This window comes from Sus scrofa, chromosome 4 (genome assembly GCF_000003025.6).
Source record: "Sus scrofa isolate TJ Tabasco breed Duroc chromosome 4, Sscrofa11.1, whole genome shotgun sequence".
NCBI lineage: Eukaryota > Metazoa > Chordata > Mammalia > Artiodactyla > Suidae > Sus > Sus scrofa.
The window spans coordinates 112,322,029-112,340,388 of record NC_010446.5 but is presented as its reverse complement, the minus strand read 5'-3'; the positions used below and the strand labels follow the sequence as shown (position 1 = coordinate 112,340,388).

Below are 18,360 nucleotides of genomic sequence, written 5' to 3'. Positions count from 1 at the left end.
AAGTTGAGTTAAATTAATGACTTGCTTTGGTTGAGATGCAAAAGAGAGACAGCTGGTCACTCCCCACTCTTTCTCATGTCTCTTGGTCTAGTTCTTATCATCATTACTCCTAAGTTCAGCGGCATCTCCAACATTTTGGTGAGACAAAGGAAAAGAAACCAGAGGGAATGGTAGCTGTCTGTCTCTTCTTTTGTAGCACACTTAGTTTGAAACTGGCATGAAAAGAAAATCTTAAGAGCACTTTTTTCCATATCAACAATCTCCCTGTTTTTTGCATTCTCTCTCACATTTAAACAAACATGTGGATTTGGTCTGATGAAAGGCTTGCCAAAGTCATCTTCTCTTAGCACTTGGAAAAAACAAAAATAAAGAATTGTTTAGTTGTGTAGATCCCTATTAAATTTGCCATGATTTCTTCTGTGAAACTCTGACTGAATTACTGTCTTGACATAAATGATAGTAAGACTGTGTAAACAAAGGAGCCCTGGGTGATGGCAGACTCAGGCCCTAGATGCTGGCATCCTTCTCTCCTTTTTTTTTTTAACTCTGTAAATATGAAGAGAAAATGAGGAAAGTGATGCAAAGACAGTAAAGTTTTCAAAGTGCAAAAATTAGACTTTTGCATCAGTGGAAACAGCCTTCTCAAACTTTAAAAGGTGTACACCTGCAAATGCTTCTGTTCATATTGTCTGCCAAGAACTAACACTCTCTGGTCATGTTCTGAATGTCCAACTTTTCTCTCCTGCTTGAAACAGATGCTACTTCCATGCCAGTCACAACCACCTGTGGTCACCATGTGTCATGTGGAATCACATACATTTAATGCCATTCCACCATCTTTTCTCCACTTCTCATTTTATCCAAGCATGTAGTGTGCTATTACTCTGCGACTGTATACACTCTGTATACATTTCTGTTCTTCCTTGCAAGATTGTGAATGCTTCGGCCACTCCAATCGATGCAGTTATATCGATCTGCTAAATACAGTCATTTGCGTGAGCTGTAAACACAACACTAGAGGGCAGCACTGTGAGTTATGCAGGCTGGGCTACTTCAGAAATGCTTCTGCAGAGCTGGACGATGAGAATGTGTGCATAGGTCAGTTCCATTATAATTTTAGCTATTGTTCTGTGCCTTTCAAGCGATGGGGAGCTCTTTAAAGTGGAGAGGCTGGTGATTTACACCACAGCTGAGCTAGAATGAACTCTCTCAATGGAGAAAACATCCTTGTGGTGGACTTAAAATTCACTTGTGCTGGTTGAAATCATAGTTGGGTGATGTATTTTGAATCTTTATCTTATTGTTGTTTTAAAGATGATGAGCTGAAAAAATGAAGAATTTTCTTTTTATTTTTCTTTCTTCCCTTTTTTTTTTTTTTTTCTTGCATGAAATCTTAAAACTTCAACCTGATTGTAAGGTTGTATGTTCAAATTTCAAAATGGAAATGCATTGCAAGCTTTTGAATTATAGATACGAGACATTAGGACACAAACTTTTGTAAATAATCAGTAATCGACAAATATTTTTCTAAAATATTGCCATTTGGAATTGAAAGCCACTAGCAATGGGAGATGGGGACGTTTGCCTGATTTTTTCCATCCATCGTAATGAAATTCCATTTATTGAATTTTCCGATAGCCCCCAAGAGGAGAAGCAATTTTTCAAAACTATCCAAAGCCATTAATTCTCCTAGCTTCCCAAGTATGTGAGCCCTGGAAAACTGGGGCCACAGGGTTCCCCTAAGCACTCTGTCCACCCCCTATGACTACTGATCATGTCAACTGAAGAGAATCAGGCCCCCCCCCCTTCCCATCCAAAAAAGCCTCTCCTACCTTTTGCATTGTGGAACCTGTCTTTAGGAGAAGGAGCTGCTGGAAAAATAATAAATAAGAAATGGAATTTCACTTCATCATGAACCTTGAAGGAATGCATATATTCAAAATAGTGAAGGATATGTTTGTATCTGTTACCACACCAGTAGGTAACCATATAGGCAATCAATGTTAAAGGTAAATTCTTCACTTAGAGACCAAATAAAATACACGAGCTGAAAAATGAAAGGTGATGTTTTCATGAAAAAAACGAATCAAATCAATCTGCACTTCTGGGGTCATTGTTTTCTGATCGGATTGCCAAGGTCATATAGATATTTGCAAGTGTCACTTAAAAAGGCTATACAGGTTGTTTTGAGTTAAATTGGGCCAAATTTTCATAATACTGTTTATGTCTACAGTATGTTCTATTTTTCAAAGTGCTTCCTTATTATTTGTGAATTAGTGGAGAAATCCCTGGACTTAGAGGCTGGAGAGCTGGGTTCAAGTCCCAGTTTGCTATTTAATAGCTGTGTGCCTTAGGTAAGTCTTTGAGAACTCCTGGTCAAATTGTATCATATGGGATGCACAGGAAACACTTGGTAAACTGTGATCTGACTTGCAAATATGGTTTTTTTGTTTGTTTGTTTGTTTTTTTACTTCATCCTCATTAACAAAACCGTGGTGGTAAGTATTTCACTCATAATTTCCCCTATTTTCTCTAATTGAGAAAAGTAAGACAATTTGACCCAAATCATACAGCTTTAGCAAAGAGTTAGTTTCTTAACTTCAAAGCTTGAATGCTTTCTCCCAACTATCCTGACACAATTAGCAAAGCTAAGCTTGTCAGACTTTTACTCACGGTATGCTTTTAAAATGACAGCAGCAGTACTACTATGAGCTTGTGAACAGAAGAAGTTCAATTGCCTTAATAACATCTGGGTTACAAAGATTTGAGGATATTAATAAAAACCAGAAGGCACATAGCTGTCTGAATTTCAAATGCAGTTACATTTTTCTGAATGTCATCTGTAAAAATATATAAATGTCATACTATAAATATGGAAACAAGAGGAAAGGTAAAATAAATAAGAACACTAGGAACACAGGAATAAAACAGCCATTTTTTCAAAATACAGAACATTACGATAAGATGTAAATATTTCACAATATCAATTTTATATTATTTTAAATAAATCAAAGAAAGGGGCCTTAAAAGAAAAGATTTTATTCCGTAAAATTTCTCACAACAGATGACTTAATATCCCAGTATGTTTTACTCCAAGTATTCTATTCTAATGAAGTCTGGCTCTTTTCCAGGCCTGAAGTAATCTATGAACTACAAAATCTGTGCTTCCTTTCCAATTCTAAGAGGCATAGTTCTTTTGTAAATCTGTGGCAAACAAGGAGTTAGCCATTCAGCTTTTTGCTTTTAAATCACGTAAACTACAGATGAAATATGGAAAACTTAATAGACATTCTTGTATTTATTTCTGCTTAAAAAAAAAAGCAGTTGTTTTCTCTATGTCTAGAAAGTTTGTAATTAAAATTATAAATCTCGCAGGGATTTTATTTTACTGAGGCGACCATATCCCTATTCAGTATTTTATACTCTTCACACCAAGTGACGTCATTGGTAAGCCTAAATATGACTCTTTTTAGATACCATTAAAATTAGCTACAATCCCCCCCCCATACCAAAATTCCTTAAATTGGTGCCCTTTCCTCAGGGGAAAAATGGTTTTTAGAGAATGAACTGGAAAATTCGGCGAGCTGGCATATGTTACAGTATATCTTTTGCCTTTAGTCTGTGTAAGTGTACAATGATTTCCTCAAAGAGCTATAAATTCCACTTTTCCCACTTCAAGGGCCAAGGGCAGAGCTCTCTGGCTACCAGGGCACAAGGCTGAGGTTGGATTTGCTCCCTGAAGGCCATTGGAAGCCTGTGGCTCCATTACCAAAGTTTGCCCTACCCGGCAGTATAAACCTCTTCGCTATTTCCCACACTTAAGCTCCCCAAAGGGCTTGCAGCAAGATTGAGAATTAAATTTGAGAGAATACACCACAAGTAATTCAGAGTTAATTTTACCGTCCCTTTGTATAGAAAGCACTAATGAAAATGAATATTTACCCAATTCATTTTCACAGAATTAGGCACTAATCTCTGAAAATTGAACTTCATCGAAGTCTTCTCTAAATTTAGGGGGGAAAAGGCACTTTGCCATTTCTTTAGCAATTGGCAACAAAATCCACCATCCTGGCTGTGAGGGAATAGCATGTATCTTTAACAAAATGTAGACTGTGGAAATAGACGTCTTAAACTATTTGCATCGTTTTATATTATGGCAAATATAAAATGCAGGCTATTCCATGTTGCAACAGTGATCACTGCTTTGTGATTCCTGGTAAATTACCCATTTTCATACAAATCCCAGGCCAGTCGTATTTCTAAAGATGCATGCAATTATCCTGTATGACGCAGCAATTCCATGAAAATGACATCCTTGCATGTTTCTGTTTCCTATAAACTCAAACATTAAGCAGGAAGCTAGAGGCTACATAGTTTGTGACCTTGTGTAATCACTGCTAATAATCCCTGATAACAAGCTTGACATCAGAATGAAATGCAGGGCTTAGCAGTTGCTACTAAACATATTTCAAATTGTGATGTATTATTGTTTTTATTCCCCTGGAAACCCAAGATAAGGTCATCAGAGGTACCTTCTGTAGAACAAAGCAAACACAAGACACTTCGAACACTTATAAATCAACTGTAGTATAACTTTTCAGACTTCCAAAAGTATTTCATGTTGTTTTTCAGTCTCATGATCCTGCGTATTTTTCCTAGTTCCATGGAATAGAATGTAATTCTCCAAGGCCATCCTTATCACCCCAATATCTACCATCAACTGTAGTTCCATACATGATATTAAAAAAAAAAAACTAATTATTTGTGTGTAAGGTGGAGTGTAGACCTCACCTCTCCCTGTAACTTATTTTCATGACTAACAGTGTTACACTTACCACCTTGTCATATGACAGCTACTGAGATGTACCGCAGTTTAGATGTCCCACTTTTTTTTTTTTGTCTTTTTGCCTTTTCTAGGGCTGCTCCTGTGGCATATGGATGTTCCCAGGCTAGGGGTCTAATTGGAGCTGTAGCTGCCGGCCTGTGCCAGAGCCACGTCTGCAACCTACACCACAGCTCACAGCAACGCCAGATTCTTAACCCACTGAGCAAGGCCAGGGATCGAACCTGCAACCTCATGGTTCCTAGTCGAATTCGTTAACCACTGAGCCACGACGGGAACTCCCTAGATGTTCCACATTTTTTAAAATTTTGTTTACATTTTTTTACATCTAAAACCTTATATCAATCAATTATTATGGGCTAGTTGGCCATCACAATATGTGAATTCACATTGGCCAGATGTACCTCTACTGCCTGGCTTACAAAATGTTGGTGATTTATCAACTTAAATAATTCAAGTAGTAAGAAACACATTACAGTAGTTTTGGTAGAGGTACATTCTTAATGTATATGTGTGTGTATGTGTAGACATTTTTAAAACTACAACCAAATTACTATTTAAAAACTTTTAAACAATTATCGCATATACACACATTAAAATAGAAAATGCCAATTTAAAATAAAACTGCAATTAATGAGTACAAATCAAGTCAGACAAGAGAGCATTTTAGATTTTATTTAGTTTTATTTTTACATATGTATGTCACTTTTAGTCTCACAAATGTTTGTATCATAAGAATAGTTCAAAATTGACTTAATATAAAATAATGATCCTAGATAATTTCTTCAAAGATACTGCACATTCTTTGAAGAAATTATCTAATTATCTAATTAGTCTCTATGATAAAAACAGAACCAGACCTCTGGATCTCTGTATATATGGTAAACCCTGAATCTCCATTGCTAATCTAAGACCCTAAACTTGATATTAAACTAAAATTCTCAGGGTTTCTCATGGTTGATTGCTTGGTTAGTTGCTTAGTGTGATTTTATTTGGTGTTTAACACAAAAACCTCTTAATGAGACCATTTTATTTATGTATCTGTTTTCTGGCCACACCTGTGGCATGTGGAAGTTTCTGGGCCAGGGATTGAACCCATACCACAGCAGTGACCTGAGCTACAGCAGTGATAATGCCAGGTCCTTAACTGATAGGCCACCAGGGAAGTCCTTAATGGGACCATTTCAAAATAAAGGAAATGAAGAGATAGAGGTATATAGTAACTTGTCCAAGATTATACAGTGGGATTACAAAGAAAGGAATTTTGGCTTATGAATTCCAAAAGCTACAAACTAGCTGCTGTTACCTTTCAAGCTAATAGAAGCCTGAAGAATTCTCATTTCTGATTCAGCCTTTAAGCAAAACAGAGCTTCAGAAATAAAAATATCCTGCATAATAATGGGTGAGGAATCAAGAAAATATTCCACTTACTTTTTATTACACAAAGTTATATTGTTCTGTCCATAGACATTGTAATGAAAAATACAAGTCTCACATTATGCCTATGTTGAAATTTATTTAGGATTATAAAATTCATTTTTCTTTCATGATTGTTAATTTAGGTTGCATGAAAGCTACTCTAACATGCCTAGCAGATACAATATCTAAAGGCTCATCACAACATAGTATAAATATATATATAAAGTGCCATCCCAAATCTTAACATAAAGCTACCTTTGAATGAACAAAGTGCATCATACTGCACTTCAACGATGTTCAGCAGTTCTCAAATATTGAGTGTAACAGATAAGCTCGTTTGAATAATTTAAAACAGATTTTTACGCTGATGGCACATTGATTTATCCTCAATATACAAACTTCTCATGGCGTTCATTAAACCACCTAAAAACGCCCTAACAAATGGAAACTCTGTTACAATCTGTTAGCAGTGAAGAGCATGATATTTTATGTCCTTGGAAGTTTTCATTTGATTTCCTCCCAAAACATAAAAATGATATTACGAAAGCCTGAGCAAATAAATAAATGGACCTGAAATAGCCATATTTGCCAAAGCATTTCATTAGTGGACATCTCTCTTTATGTAAGTGATGCATTTAAGTAAGTGACGATCCTGTGTTGATAACTAATAAGCCATGCGGACTTGTCTCCAGCCTGTGTGTTGTCTTGTTTCTACAGAGTGTTATTGTAACCCTTTGGGCTCAGTCCATGATCGTTGTAATGGCTCAGGATTTTGTGAGTGTAAGACTGGAACGACAGGGCCTAAGTGTGATGAGTGTCTGCCAGGAAATTCCTGGCACTACGGCTGTCAACGTAAGTAACTCTGGGAGCTGCCCTCTGCCTGCTGCAGCATGGCTGATTCTGCTTGTTTAGGCCGGTGTGTGCAGCCTCTCAGAGCAGAAAAAGACCCAAACCGCTGACAAGCTTTAAAAACTACTTAATGCCCCAGCCTATGTAGAGGAGAGAGAGGAATCCATCAGCTGTCCAGCTGGCTCCTTTGAAGCCCATCTTCGTTCCCTCTGATGGCTGAAGCAACTTATATTGAAATATTGTATGCAGTTCCGTGGACCTGGCCAGACATAAATTAAATGGCACAATAGGGACCCAGCTTGGAAATCCTTACTGCAAAATGAAGGGTGATGTGTATGTGGTTAATATATTTCTTAAACTACCCTGGAGCTCCGGAGTTCATAAATTAAATGATATCTACATAACTTATTCCCACCCTTGTATCATACCCATCACTGAATCTGAACCAGAAACCTAAAGGTAATAAATCTAAGGGATATTTAAATGCCAGGATAAAATAAATGATGAAAATCAATATTGATTTTAAGCCTCCGAGGTTAGGCACCCGTGCAGTGAGCTTTAGACGATGCCATTTGGTTCAGCCTCATTTCTCTGAGGATTATCAGACATTCTTAAGAGCTTGTCAAGGCAGGTGGCATGTTGCTGTATTCAGAGAACAGAATTTTAAAAATCTGAGCAGAAACTTCCTTCTGTCATTCATAACCTTTTCTGATTTTTAATTCTGCACTAATTTTCCATTCTATCTTGTACACAGTCAGTTTAGTAATATTAAAGAGCCACCAGGCAGATCCTCTGGAGCAGCGCAGCTCAATAGAAAAATCACGCAAGCCACACACATAACTAAATGTTTTGTTACATTAAACAGTAAAAATAAATAGAACTGTGTTTTTAGCAACTTATGTAATCCCCAAAAAAGCCCTGAAATATTATCATCTCAACCTAGAATCAATGTTAAAATTATTAAAGATATATTTACATTTTTCCTACTGTCTTTGAAATCAGATGTTTAATGCTTACAGAACATCTCAATTAGGACTAGCCATATTGCACGGCTTAATAGACACATATGTCTGCCATATTGAACAGCACAGCTCTAGAGGTTTTTTGCTTACTTTTCACTTGAAACAAATGTCAGCAAGCAAGAACTATCTAAAGCCAATTTCTACCAAGGCTGTACAGAATATTTTACCTGCTACTTATGGAATGTATAGTTATCTGGAGGCTACAACTTCTACGTGTTATAAAGTCAGAGTGAAATTTACTCCATACAAATGCCATGGGCAGCAGTAAACTGCATTGGTAATTGAGAGATTTGCTATTGAGCAGACCAAGGTTAGGGTGAAATCTAGAGGCTAGAGGGGGGGCGCCTCCAGTCATGCTAAAGAGGAGCATTAAAAGAGTCAAATAGAAGTCAGGCAGCAGTTCTGCCCACACACGTTCTTGATAAGGCCATGGTTTGAAAGTTGTACACGCTGTTCCCAGAGAGCACCTAAAGGATATGGATTAGTTTTGGATCCCAAGGACTAAGTGGGGAACCAAGATTCCAAGGATGGTCCTGCCTGGAGCATCTAGATATAGAGGCCCAGAGATGGCTAGCAGTCAGGAGTTGCTTAGGAGAGACAGAGAGGGAACCAGCACCGAAACTCAAAGCATAAGGTCTGAGGAGACTTTATACTGGAGACACACCTTCTCAAAGGGTAAGTCTCATGTAAACTTCCTGATGTAGCAGGACCTAGCAAACGGGTTTCTAGAGTGTCATCAGGAAAAGACATCGGAGAAGAAAATTAACTAATCTAGTCTTAGGGTAACTGTATGCCAGAAGGGCCGAACTTGGTTTTTCTGTATTAATTTCTGGAGTATTATTAAAAATGCATAATGTCATCAGATTTTTCTTTCTGGGATTGGAAGACTGCATTTAAGCAGAGCCCTACCACATAAGGACTGTAGGGCATACAAAACCCTCTATGCCTCAGCCCCAGTGCCTTACATCCTTGGTATGTAAATTAGTGAGATTGGATGGGTAAATCCTTTATCCTCTTGAGTATTTCTGGAGTACCTACCATCAGTTAGACAATGAGCTAGCAGTAGAGGCTAAAAAAATGAAGAGAGCTGCTTTTAGATGTAGACGTGGAATTGACAGTCTAGACTGAGAGGCTGACATGCAGCCCAATAATTAGAAGGTAGTCAGAACCAAGAGCTGTGTATATGCTTTTAGTGATGCCGAGACGGGGAGTAAAGCTTCCCAGAGAGGTGACGTTTGTTTGAGTACTGAGGTATTAGTAGAAGCTTTCCAGGATGGGACTACCTGGACAAGAAAAGACACATGAGCTCGCACACTCTGTTCCAGAAATATCAAATCGTTTTGATATGATTGGGGGTAAGGTGTGTTGTGTGTATTGGGAAGGAGGGAAGATGTTGAGGCAGCGATCAGAGACTAGATAATGTAGTTTCTTGAATCCCAAGCTAAGACGTTTTATCTCATCAGGGAAGAGACATGACAACCACCATACAGGGGAGATGTGGGATCTACCATACAGTTTAAAGAAGAGGAATGAAAGGATACGATTCTGCTTTAGAAAGATCATTCCAACAGCTCTGTAAAGGAAGGACTAGAAGAGGATGAGACTGGATTCACTATATAAATTTAATACATTTCAAATATACCTTTGAGCAAACAATAGTTTTATCTCACTCTGAAATCTCCTTTTCTTCCCTTGGCACACTCACACAGGGCTGATATTCTGTGTTAAAATACAGAAATTCTTTTGCCAGCTGGTAAATGGCTATTTTATTAAGATTCCTAAGTGATTTACCTGGGCTGTCTTAGAAGCCTCCTAGATCCAGCAACTATTAGGGTGATACCTGTCATAGTTGTGTGATTTCAGTACCTGCTCTAGTATTACAGCAGGTGTTCATACTAATTAGTTGGTGCTTATAGTTTGATAAATATTTTTCATATCATTCCTATATCTGCACATACATGAATATGTTCAAAAATGCCCTCAGTCAATCTCTCTCTCCTCCTCCTCTCCTCTCTCTCTCTCTCTCTTCCCTCCCCAGCCACCCCCACCCAACATCACACACACAAGCAGGTGCATGTGCGCACACACTCACACACACACACACACACACACACTTCTGCTCGCCCCAAGTTGAACCCATCCTTGGGTTGGCCACGTTATTTGTGGCATGTTATGGACCTGGCAACAAGAAACCGATGCCGAGAAGAAACCGTGGTGGAGTGAGCAATGAGTGCCAGGGAGGGGCTGTAGTAGGGATCAGGACAAAGGGATCTAGACACAGGATTCCGGTCCCCAGAGGACTAGCAAGGGGACCTGCAGCTCCAAAGGACTTGGATGCAGGAACAGAAAATAAGGAAGGAAATTAAGTTACTGACACTGCTGCTTGGATCCTAGGAATAGAACCAAGTGAGTACACATTTAGGCTCTGAAGTCCTTTAGACCTGGGTTTGAACCCTATCTCCACTCCTTACTACCTGCAGGAGTTGGAGGAAATTACTTGAACTCTCTAAACCTAGTTTTTCATCTAAAAATGGGGATGATACCTAACACATATGGTAATTGAAGATTCAAGGATAATAATGAATATGGAGCTCATGGCACATAGTAAGATCTCAGTTATTCTTAGTGAGTTCCAAGCACAAGTTGATGTGTCAAAGAACTAGGTAAGAAGCCATGTTTAAAGCTAATTGTATAATAAGAATGCAGAAAGTACAGTTAAGAATGGCCACTAGTGAGTATCAAATGGTTGACCTAGAGGAGTCTAAAAACCCCTTGATTAGAGATAAACTAATTCAAGAGATTGAAACAAAGGTGACCCCAAAAGCAGTTGTATGTCTTTGGCTGGGAAAATCAAGAACTCCAGGTGCACTGATGAACTCTCTGGCTGAGAGAGCCACTGATTGTGTGCATCAGCAATGCAAGCTGGTCTCTGACAAAAGTTGAAACACTTGAACCATCAGAATGAATGGACTTTAGACAGCATGGAACACACAATTCAGGAAAGAAGGTGACAGGCAGAATCCAAATTGGTGTTGAGGTCATTCCACAGAAGAATGAAACATTGAGGAAAAAGATTTTTTTTTAACGTGCCCCTTTGAGATCCGAGAAGAGGCATGAGCCACATCCCAGAGAATAAAGCTGAACCTTCTAAGAAAGCAATGTTATGCTTCACAAGAAGTATGGTTGGTTAACATGCATTGGGGAATAATGAAATACTTGTTAAGGGCACCAAGAAGACTAGACACGGGAGAGGTGTGTGAATTTTTTGATTTGGAAAATGAAATGGAAATAGCCACACATAGAACCATGGAGGCTGATGAAGAGATATTTTGTCTTCTTGGAGAATGTATACACTACATTGGAAGATCATGTAGTAATTATTAAAGCCACCAATTTCCCCACATTTTAACCTCATTTATATGAAAGCTAATGATGCTTTCAGAAGAATTGGTAGTATGAATATTTGAGTTAAAGTTAGAGTATTTCATGATATAGATATATGTTGTGGTTTTGGAAGATAACAGAACACACAGGAAATCAAAAACTGAGCACACATAGCAAGAGGGAAGACTGGAGTTCCCGTCATGGATCAGTGGTTAACGAATCTGACTAGGAACCATGTGGTTGTGGGTTCGATCCCTAGCCTTGTTGCTCAGTGGGTTAACGATCCGGCGTTGCCATGAGCTGTGATGTAGGTGCAGACGCGGCTGGGATCCCACGTTGCTGTGGCTCTGGCGTAGGCCAGTGGCTATGGCTCCAATTAGACCCCTAGCCTGGGAATCTCCATATGCTGCAGAAGTGGCCCTAGAAAAGGCAAAAAGACAAAAAAAAAAAAAAAATAGAGGGACGACTGAAGTCAGTTTCTGGACAATGGCCTATAGTGTCAGAAGTATGTGTTCTTGGAAGAGACTAGTACATATATTAAGAAAATGAGTTTAGTAGGAGACTCAATGGCCTGATCAAGAAGAGTTTTTAATTCAGTTTGAGAGGAATAAAGGGTAAATGCCCTTCTAAAACTGTAAAACCAGACACTGTGACAAACTACAAAGTAAAAAAAGAGAGAGAGAAACAGTTATTCTCAGGAGAAAAATAAGGGAAAAGTTTGGGTAACAAAATTCCATGGCTTAGTTTTTTCCCTTCCCAGAGAGTGCATAATAAGTATACTTATTTTCTACTTCTGCTGTAGAAAATTACCAGTTACCACAAATGTAGTGGTTTAAAACAGCACAGATGTACCGTCTTACAGTTCTGTATATACAAATACAACAAGGATCTCACTGGGCGAAGTTCAAGGTATCAGCAGGACTGTGTTCTCTTCTGGAGGCCACTGCATTAGTTTGCTCATGGCCCCCTTTCTGTGCCTTCAAAGCCAGGAAGTTTTCATTTCTCTGTGCCTTTCTTCCATCCCACATCTTTCTCTGGACACAGTCTCTACTTTTAAGGACCCCTGTGATAAGAGTGGGGACACAGATAATCTAGGATGCTCTCTCCATCTCAAGGCCTTTAATTTAATCACACCCTTTTTGTCATGTAAGGGAGCATCAGGTTCCAGGAATTAGGATATGACATCTTCGGGGAGACATTCTTCTCTGCCTACCACAATAAACATTGAAAATGCCAACTTTTAATGCCAGGGATAAATATGCAGGTATCATAGAGATGGAATGTAGCTCATGCTGGGAATAAAGATATTCAAGAGTAAAACTTTGAAAGAAATGCGTACAGTGATTAGAAAGGAGTGATGGATGTCATAAAGGTATAGACTTGCCCTGTGAATTAGAGACAGTGAAATATTTTTCAGTGAAGGTCGAAGACCATCTAGAAAAGGTGTTGTGAGTGTAAATTGTAGACCACACCACCTCTTAGAGGATATAGATATTGTCCAAAGCCAGATAAGGAAATCGAAGTACTCTGTAATCTTCCAAAATGGGAGAATTCACATTGAGATGTCTGCTAAAAGATGTGTCCTGCTAATTGTTGGCTTGCGATTGAAGACAATTTCTTTACCCAAAAGAGTGGAAGAAGCAGTCAGGTAACTACTAGTACCACTTATTGGTTGTAGGAAGATGACAATGTCACATAAGAGAGCAATGCTATTAAAAAGTCTTTAAAGGATATTGTCCCAAATCTTAATAAAAATTCAAAATATTCTTGGGGGGGTATGATCTTAGATCTTAACACAAATTAATTTTTTAAATAAAATCACAAATTGTTTCCAGTAGGCTACCTAGAGAAAAATGGGAGACTTCTAATTGACATGGCTCTATGAGCATTTCTTACGAGGCTTTGATGAACATGTATTAAATCCCTACTGTATGCTAGACACTGTGCTGAAAATTAGGGCTATAAAAACAAATTACAAAAATGTAGAATGGTGTAGAGATGTGTTTCAAGTGACAAAGATCTGGGAATCTTAGCTTACATTGAAGTTCAGTTTCAGATAACACTTAGTCACGGGTGGCAAAGAAGCTAGCACAATTTCAGACTGCGTAAGGAACAAAAATGGTTATAGTTCCCCTGAAACATGCCCTGGACAGCCCATAGCAAGAGTCTAGTCATTGGAAAAAGAACATCTTAACACAGCAGTGATGTAGGAGGGTTTTGTCTTTGATGAAGGATTTATCACATGAGAGAGAGTTGAAACAGGTTGGTAAGCATATGATGTAAAGTGTTACAGATGTTGGAGGGCTCTTATGTAACAAGTGGACTTGCAGGTTCCGGAAAATAGAATAGGGACTAGTGGGTACAAAGAGGGAGATGAGTTTCAGTTTAGCATTTTCCAACAATTCTCTCCAGCTGTCTGAGAATATAAGTAGGGTGCCTTGGATGATGATCAATCCCCAGACTCTGGAAAAGCTCAAACAGAAGCTGAACAGGCTCCTATGAGTGATGTGTTTGGAACATTTCTGCTTAAACGTCAAGTATAATGCTCTAAAGTCAAGTAAAAAGACCTCTAGGGCCTCTCCAACTTTCCAGCTCTGACCTTCAGACCAAGTCTGTGGGGCATAGGGAAGGTATAGTGAGAGACCCAGATGAATTTGTGTTGAGAGCCACTCTCTGGCCACTCAGCTGTCCTCCACAATCCCTTTATCAACAGACGGACTCTCATACTCTTCCCTCGCCATGTTCTTAGTCCTCGCATCTAGTTTCCAAGAATCAGACTTAAGGTTTATTTTTTTTCTAGAGATTTCTTTTTTTTCTAGAGATTAATTGGTTCTCATCATAGCTTTTCTGCTATCATAATTCTAAGGGATTTCTTTTCTTTTGGTGTGAGATTAACTTCTACAAGACTGACAACTCTCATTAGGATGATGCTTCCAATTTCTTCTCTGAGACGAAGATTACACCTTCTCGGGCAAATACCTTGAACCTAACTTGTAATTTTTCAATTGCCTCTAGTTGCAGTCTCCTGCTATTTGCTGTGTTACATTAAAATGTCCAGTTCACATTTCGCCAGTTGACCTCACATGTTGAATCCACTGACAGGTGACATGTCACTTAAACAAGGGTGTCTGTGATGCTTCAGAGCATTTGCCGTCCTAGACACATGACTTCACTCGTTTGGCTCTTATATCTCTTCCTAAAAGTGAATGGCATCAGTGAATCCAGGTTTTTAATTTCCTTGCTATCAACTTGAACACCAGTCTCATTTCCCTTGCTGAGCACCACATAATAGTGATGAAAAATAAATACTTGGGAGGGCACTTGATGTTACTGTTTTCAATTCCTAAGGGTGGGAAGGCAGTGCTCGTTAAACAGAACCAGTAGGAACCTCCCAGAGGTAATTTAAAAAGGAAAATATTAGGAAGACAGAAGATAGAAAGTGGCAATTTGCAGGCATTACAAATATGCTGGGTTGTCCTCCTGGGGAAAAATGGCTCATTTTGTCAGAAGAGTGAACCCAGGGTTCCTCCCAGTTGTGAAATTTCTCCTGATTCAGCACAACAGCGCCACACCACTCACTCATGCTAATAGCCATCTCTTCCAGTTCCAGTCCTGTTTTCTCTCTGTTCTTAATGTAACTTTAATTTGAGATTGATAGAAAAAGTCCACCAACCTCTAATGCATCAGGGATCCAGTGCCACCCACGAACAAGGGACTTGGGGTTTATGCCTAAGTGGTAGAAAGTGCTTGAACGCGTCACACTGCTAATGGCTCATCTGGAACAACTATGGAAGCAACGGCTGATGGGGCCAGTTGAAAGGAGTGAGTTGTTAGGCATGCCCTTCACAGCAGGACCATATCCTAAATACATTCAAAACCCAAGGCCCTTGAGTTGCTGAGGCCCAGCATCAGACAAATATAAATAGTGGACATATTAACAACTCCAGGCTCCTTCCTGACATTCTGAGGTTTGCCTACTACTCGGCTAACCTGTGCTCAACTCAGAAAAGGATCTCAGCTCTGACTTGCTGGCAGTTTTCCATATTTACTTGGCAATCCATGGTAATTTATCCCCCCTCTTTATTTGAAGAGAATGTTGAGAATGAGAAGTATGCGCAAATTCTACCATTTCACATTGTAGAACCATCCAGTTTATTTAGTGTGAAATGCCAAAATCTCATGAAGAAATGGAGATGCAAATGTATCTACTAGTAGCACAGAATCAAAGCAGCAGCCTGGGCCTGTCTGATAGTGAGATGATCAGGACACCAAGCAGAAAAACAATACATGAAGTCCTTTCCTTACTTTAGATGCTACGTAAGTGGAGCTTCACTTGAAGCCATTCTTTACACTATAATGAGTGAATGAGAGTGTGTGTCTGTCTGTCTGTCTGTGTCTGTGTCTGTGTGTTAAGGAGAGATAGAATCTCAAAATCTTCTAAAGAAAATTCCTAAGTATGAAAATCAGCTCCAGTGAAAAAAGGCTAACCCACTTGAAATTTGTAGGGGAAAATTTTTCATTTAACTATAGGGCCAGTCCTCAGCCACCATCGGGACAAAATTTCAGGGCAAAGGAGTCACAGATAAACCAGGGTGGGAGGGGGGATTCCTGAAAACTAAGTTCTTGGAGGTAACACAGTGATTCTGGGTGTGACTGTTACCATCTGCTCCAAGAAATGTTTGCTCAACCACCTCAACTTCTCCTGTGCAGTTCCTCCTGGGAAATCCTAGACAGGAATTGGGTGTTCTAAGGCTCCTTCTTGTTCTGCAGTTTCATGATCCCAAAGTCTCAAAAATGATCTGACCAGTTTGCATATGGCCAATTTCTAAGAAATAATAGTTATTTTAAAATAATAAAAATTGGTATTATTTATTGTGTTCTCTCTACATGTATGCATTATCTCATGTACTAGGGAGATAATTTTCCCCTAATTTTATAGACAGCAAAACTGAGACTAAAGAGGATAATTCTCCCAATTCAAATACATGATAAGTGGCAAATTAGTTATAGTAAATATTTATTGCTGAGTTTGCTGTTGCATTTTGCAGGATTTTGTCTTCTTTTTTTTTTTTCTTTTTTTAGGGCCACAGGTGTAGCATAGAGAAGTTCCCAGGCTAGGGGTCGAATCAGAGCTGCAACTGCCAGCCTATGCCACAGCCATAGCAACAAAGGATCCAAGCTGTGTCCACAGTCTACACCACAGCTCAGAACAGTGCCAGATATTTAACCCACTGAGGGAGGCCAGGGATCAAACCCTCATCTTCATGGATGCTAGTTGGATTCATAACCCACTGAGCCACAACGGGAACTCTGATTTTTTCGTTTTTACTTTGCAGATGGACACAGAAGTTTTGCTAATTTATTCCAAAGGTCAGCAACCTTTTTCTGTAAAAGGCCAGATAGTAATTCTTTTAGGCTTTCTTGGCGATATAGTCTCTGTTGCCACTATTCAACTCTGCTGTTTTAGCCCCAAATCTGCCATAGATAACCCTGAAATGAATGTGTGTCTGTGTTCCAATAAAACTTTACTGGTAGACACTGAAATCTGAGTTTCATATAATGTTCACATGCCATGAAATATTACTCTTCTCTGGATTTTGTTTGAATCGCTGAAAATGTGTGAAAATGATTCTTGGTTCGTAGGCCATAGTAAACAGGATGCGGGCTGGATTTTACCTGAAGACCATAGTTTGGTTTATCTTAAATTCACACAGCAGTTAGAAATGAAGAAACAGAGGACCTCTTTCTAAAATGAAGAGGCTGTGAATCAGGAGGCAAGAGAGGACATTGCAAAAAATATCATGTGTTTCATTAAAATGTATCCTCTATCTTGATATGAGTGTCACAGGGAGTTGATCTGACTCATATATCTACCAGGCCCTAATTGCCCGTAAGAAAAATGTTGGGATTTCCAGAAACATGAAGGCTTTGAACGTACAATTTCCAGAGCAAGATCACAGACATAGTCGGTGCCAACTGTTTAAAGGCTCACAAGCCAGCCGAGTCCATTTCGCATCAATTTAGTACAATCAGCAACTAATGAAAGTGAAGTCAGGGTGGCCATGGTACAGTCGGGATTGCTCATGCTGATGTGAGGAGTCTCATACTGTTGCATTCTGCGGGAACAACCCGTCACCTTGAATGCCGGCAAAAAGCTCCGCTAAGGGAAAATCACAGTAACCATATCAGCTACAACATCAAGGGCACAGGAAAAGAAATGTACACAGAACGTGCTGAGAATTTATCTTTTTACCATCAACTTTGATATCAGAGGCAATTATTCTGAATAAAGTGCACGTCAGAGCCGTGAACCCCTGCCTTTTCTGTCTAGTGCTCTTTTGCGCATGACTGAGTCTGTTGAACCCAGGACATTCTGAATCATGTAGCTCTACCTACAGGGATGGAACGTCATGACCCATGCCTGTTTAAGTGCTACATGCTTTTTGTCCCATCTTTGTCAAGTTTTCTGTTTTTAAAAATTATAGTCAACCTTAGTTATCTGTTGTCGCAAGATGTCGAGAAGAGGTGTGCATAAATACCGGGCAATTTATTATCTTGATGTAAATTTGAGTAAAGTTGGATTTCATCTAGAATAGGCACATACGCACAGAAATTCAGACTCATACATGGTTCATCTGCTCTGCATCCAACATCAATCCCTAACTCATCATCGTAATTCAAAGTCAAGATCATCCAGACATCACTGGATATCATAAAAGAGAAACAATTGCTAAGGTATATTTAACAGTATTCCTTCTCATATTCTGCAAAAGCGTAGGATTAATAGTATGTCTTGTAGTTATTTTTTCTAAGCTACAGCCCTTTGGGGGAAATGAGCATATG

The 18,360-nt window shown here is 39.1% G+C and overlaps 1 protein-coding gene across 10 annotated transcripts in view; it reads left to right on the top strand.

Moving 5' to 3' along the window:
- NTNG1 (netrin G1) overlaps window positions 1–18,360 on the top strand; it is a 334,884-nt gene that overhangs the window by 275,394 nt on the left and 41,130 nt on the right. For 4 of the 10 annotated variants that reach the window (XM_021090114.1, XM_021090111.1, XM_021090112.1 and 1 more), the window contains exons 6-7: window positions 931–1,098; window positions 6,980–7,114. The exons of 4 other annotated variants lie outside the window; for them this stretch is intronic. In XM_021090114.1, coding sequence (XP_020945773.1) covers window positions 931–1,098; window positions 6,980–7,114 — 303 coding nt within the window. Of the gene's footprint in view, window positions 1–930; window positions 4,903–6,979; window positions 7,115–18,360 lie in introns of those variants that run through there. 2 more of the 10 variants (XM_021090115.1, XM_021090120.1) reach the window with 2 other exon arrangements.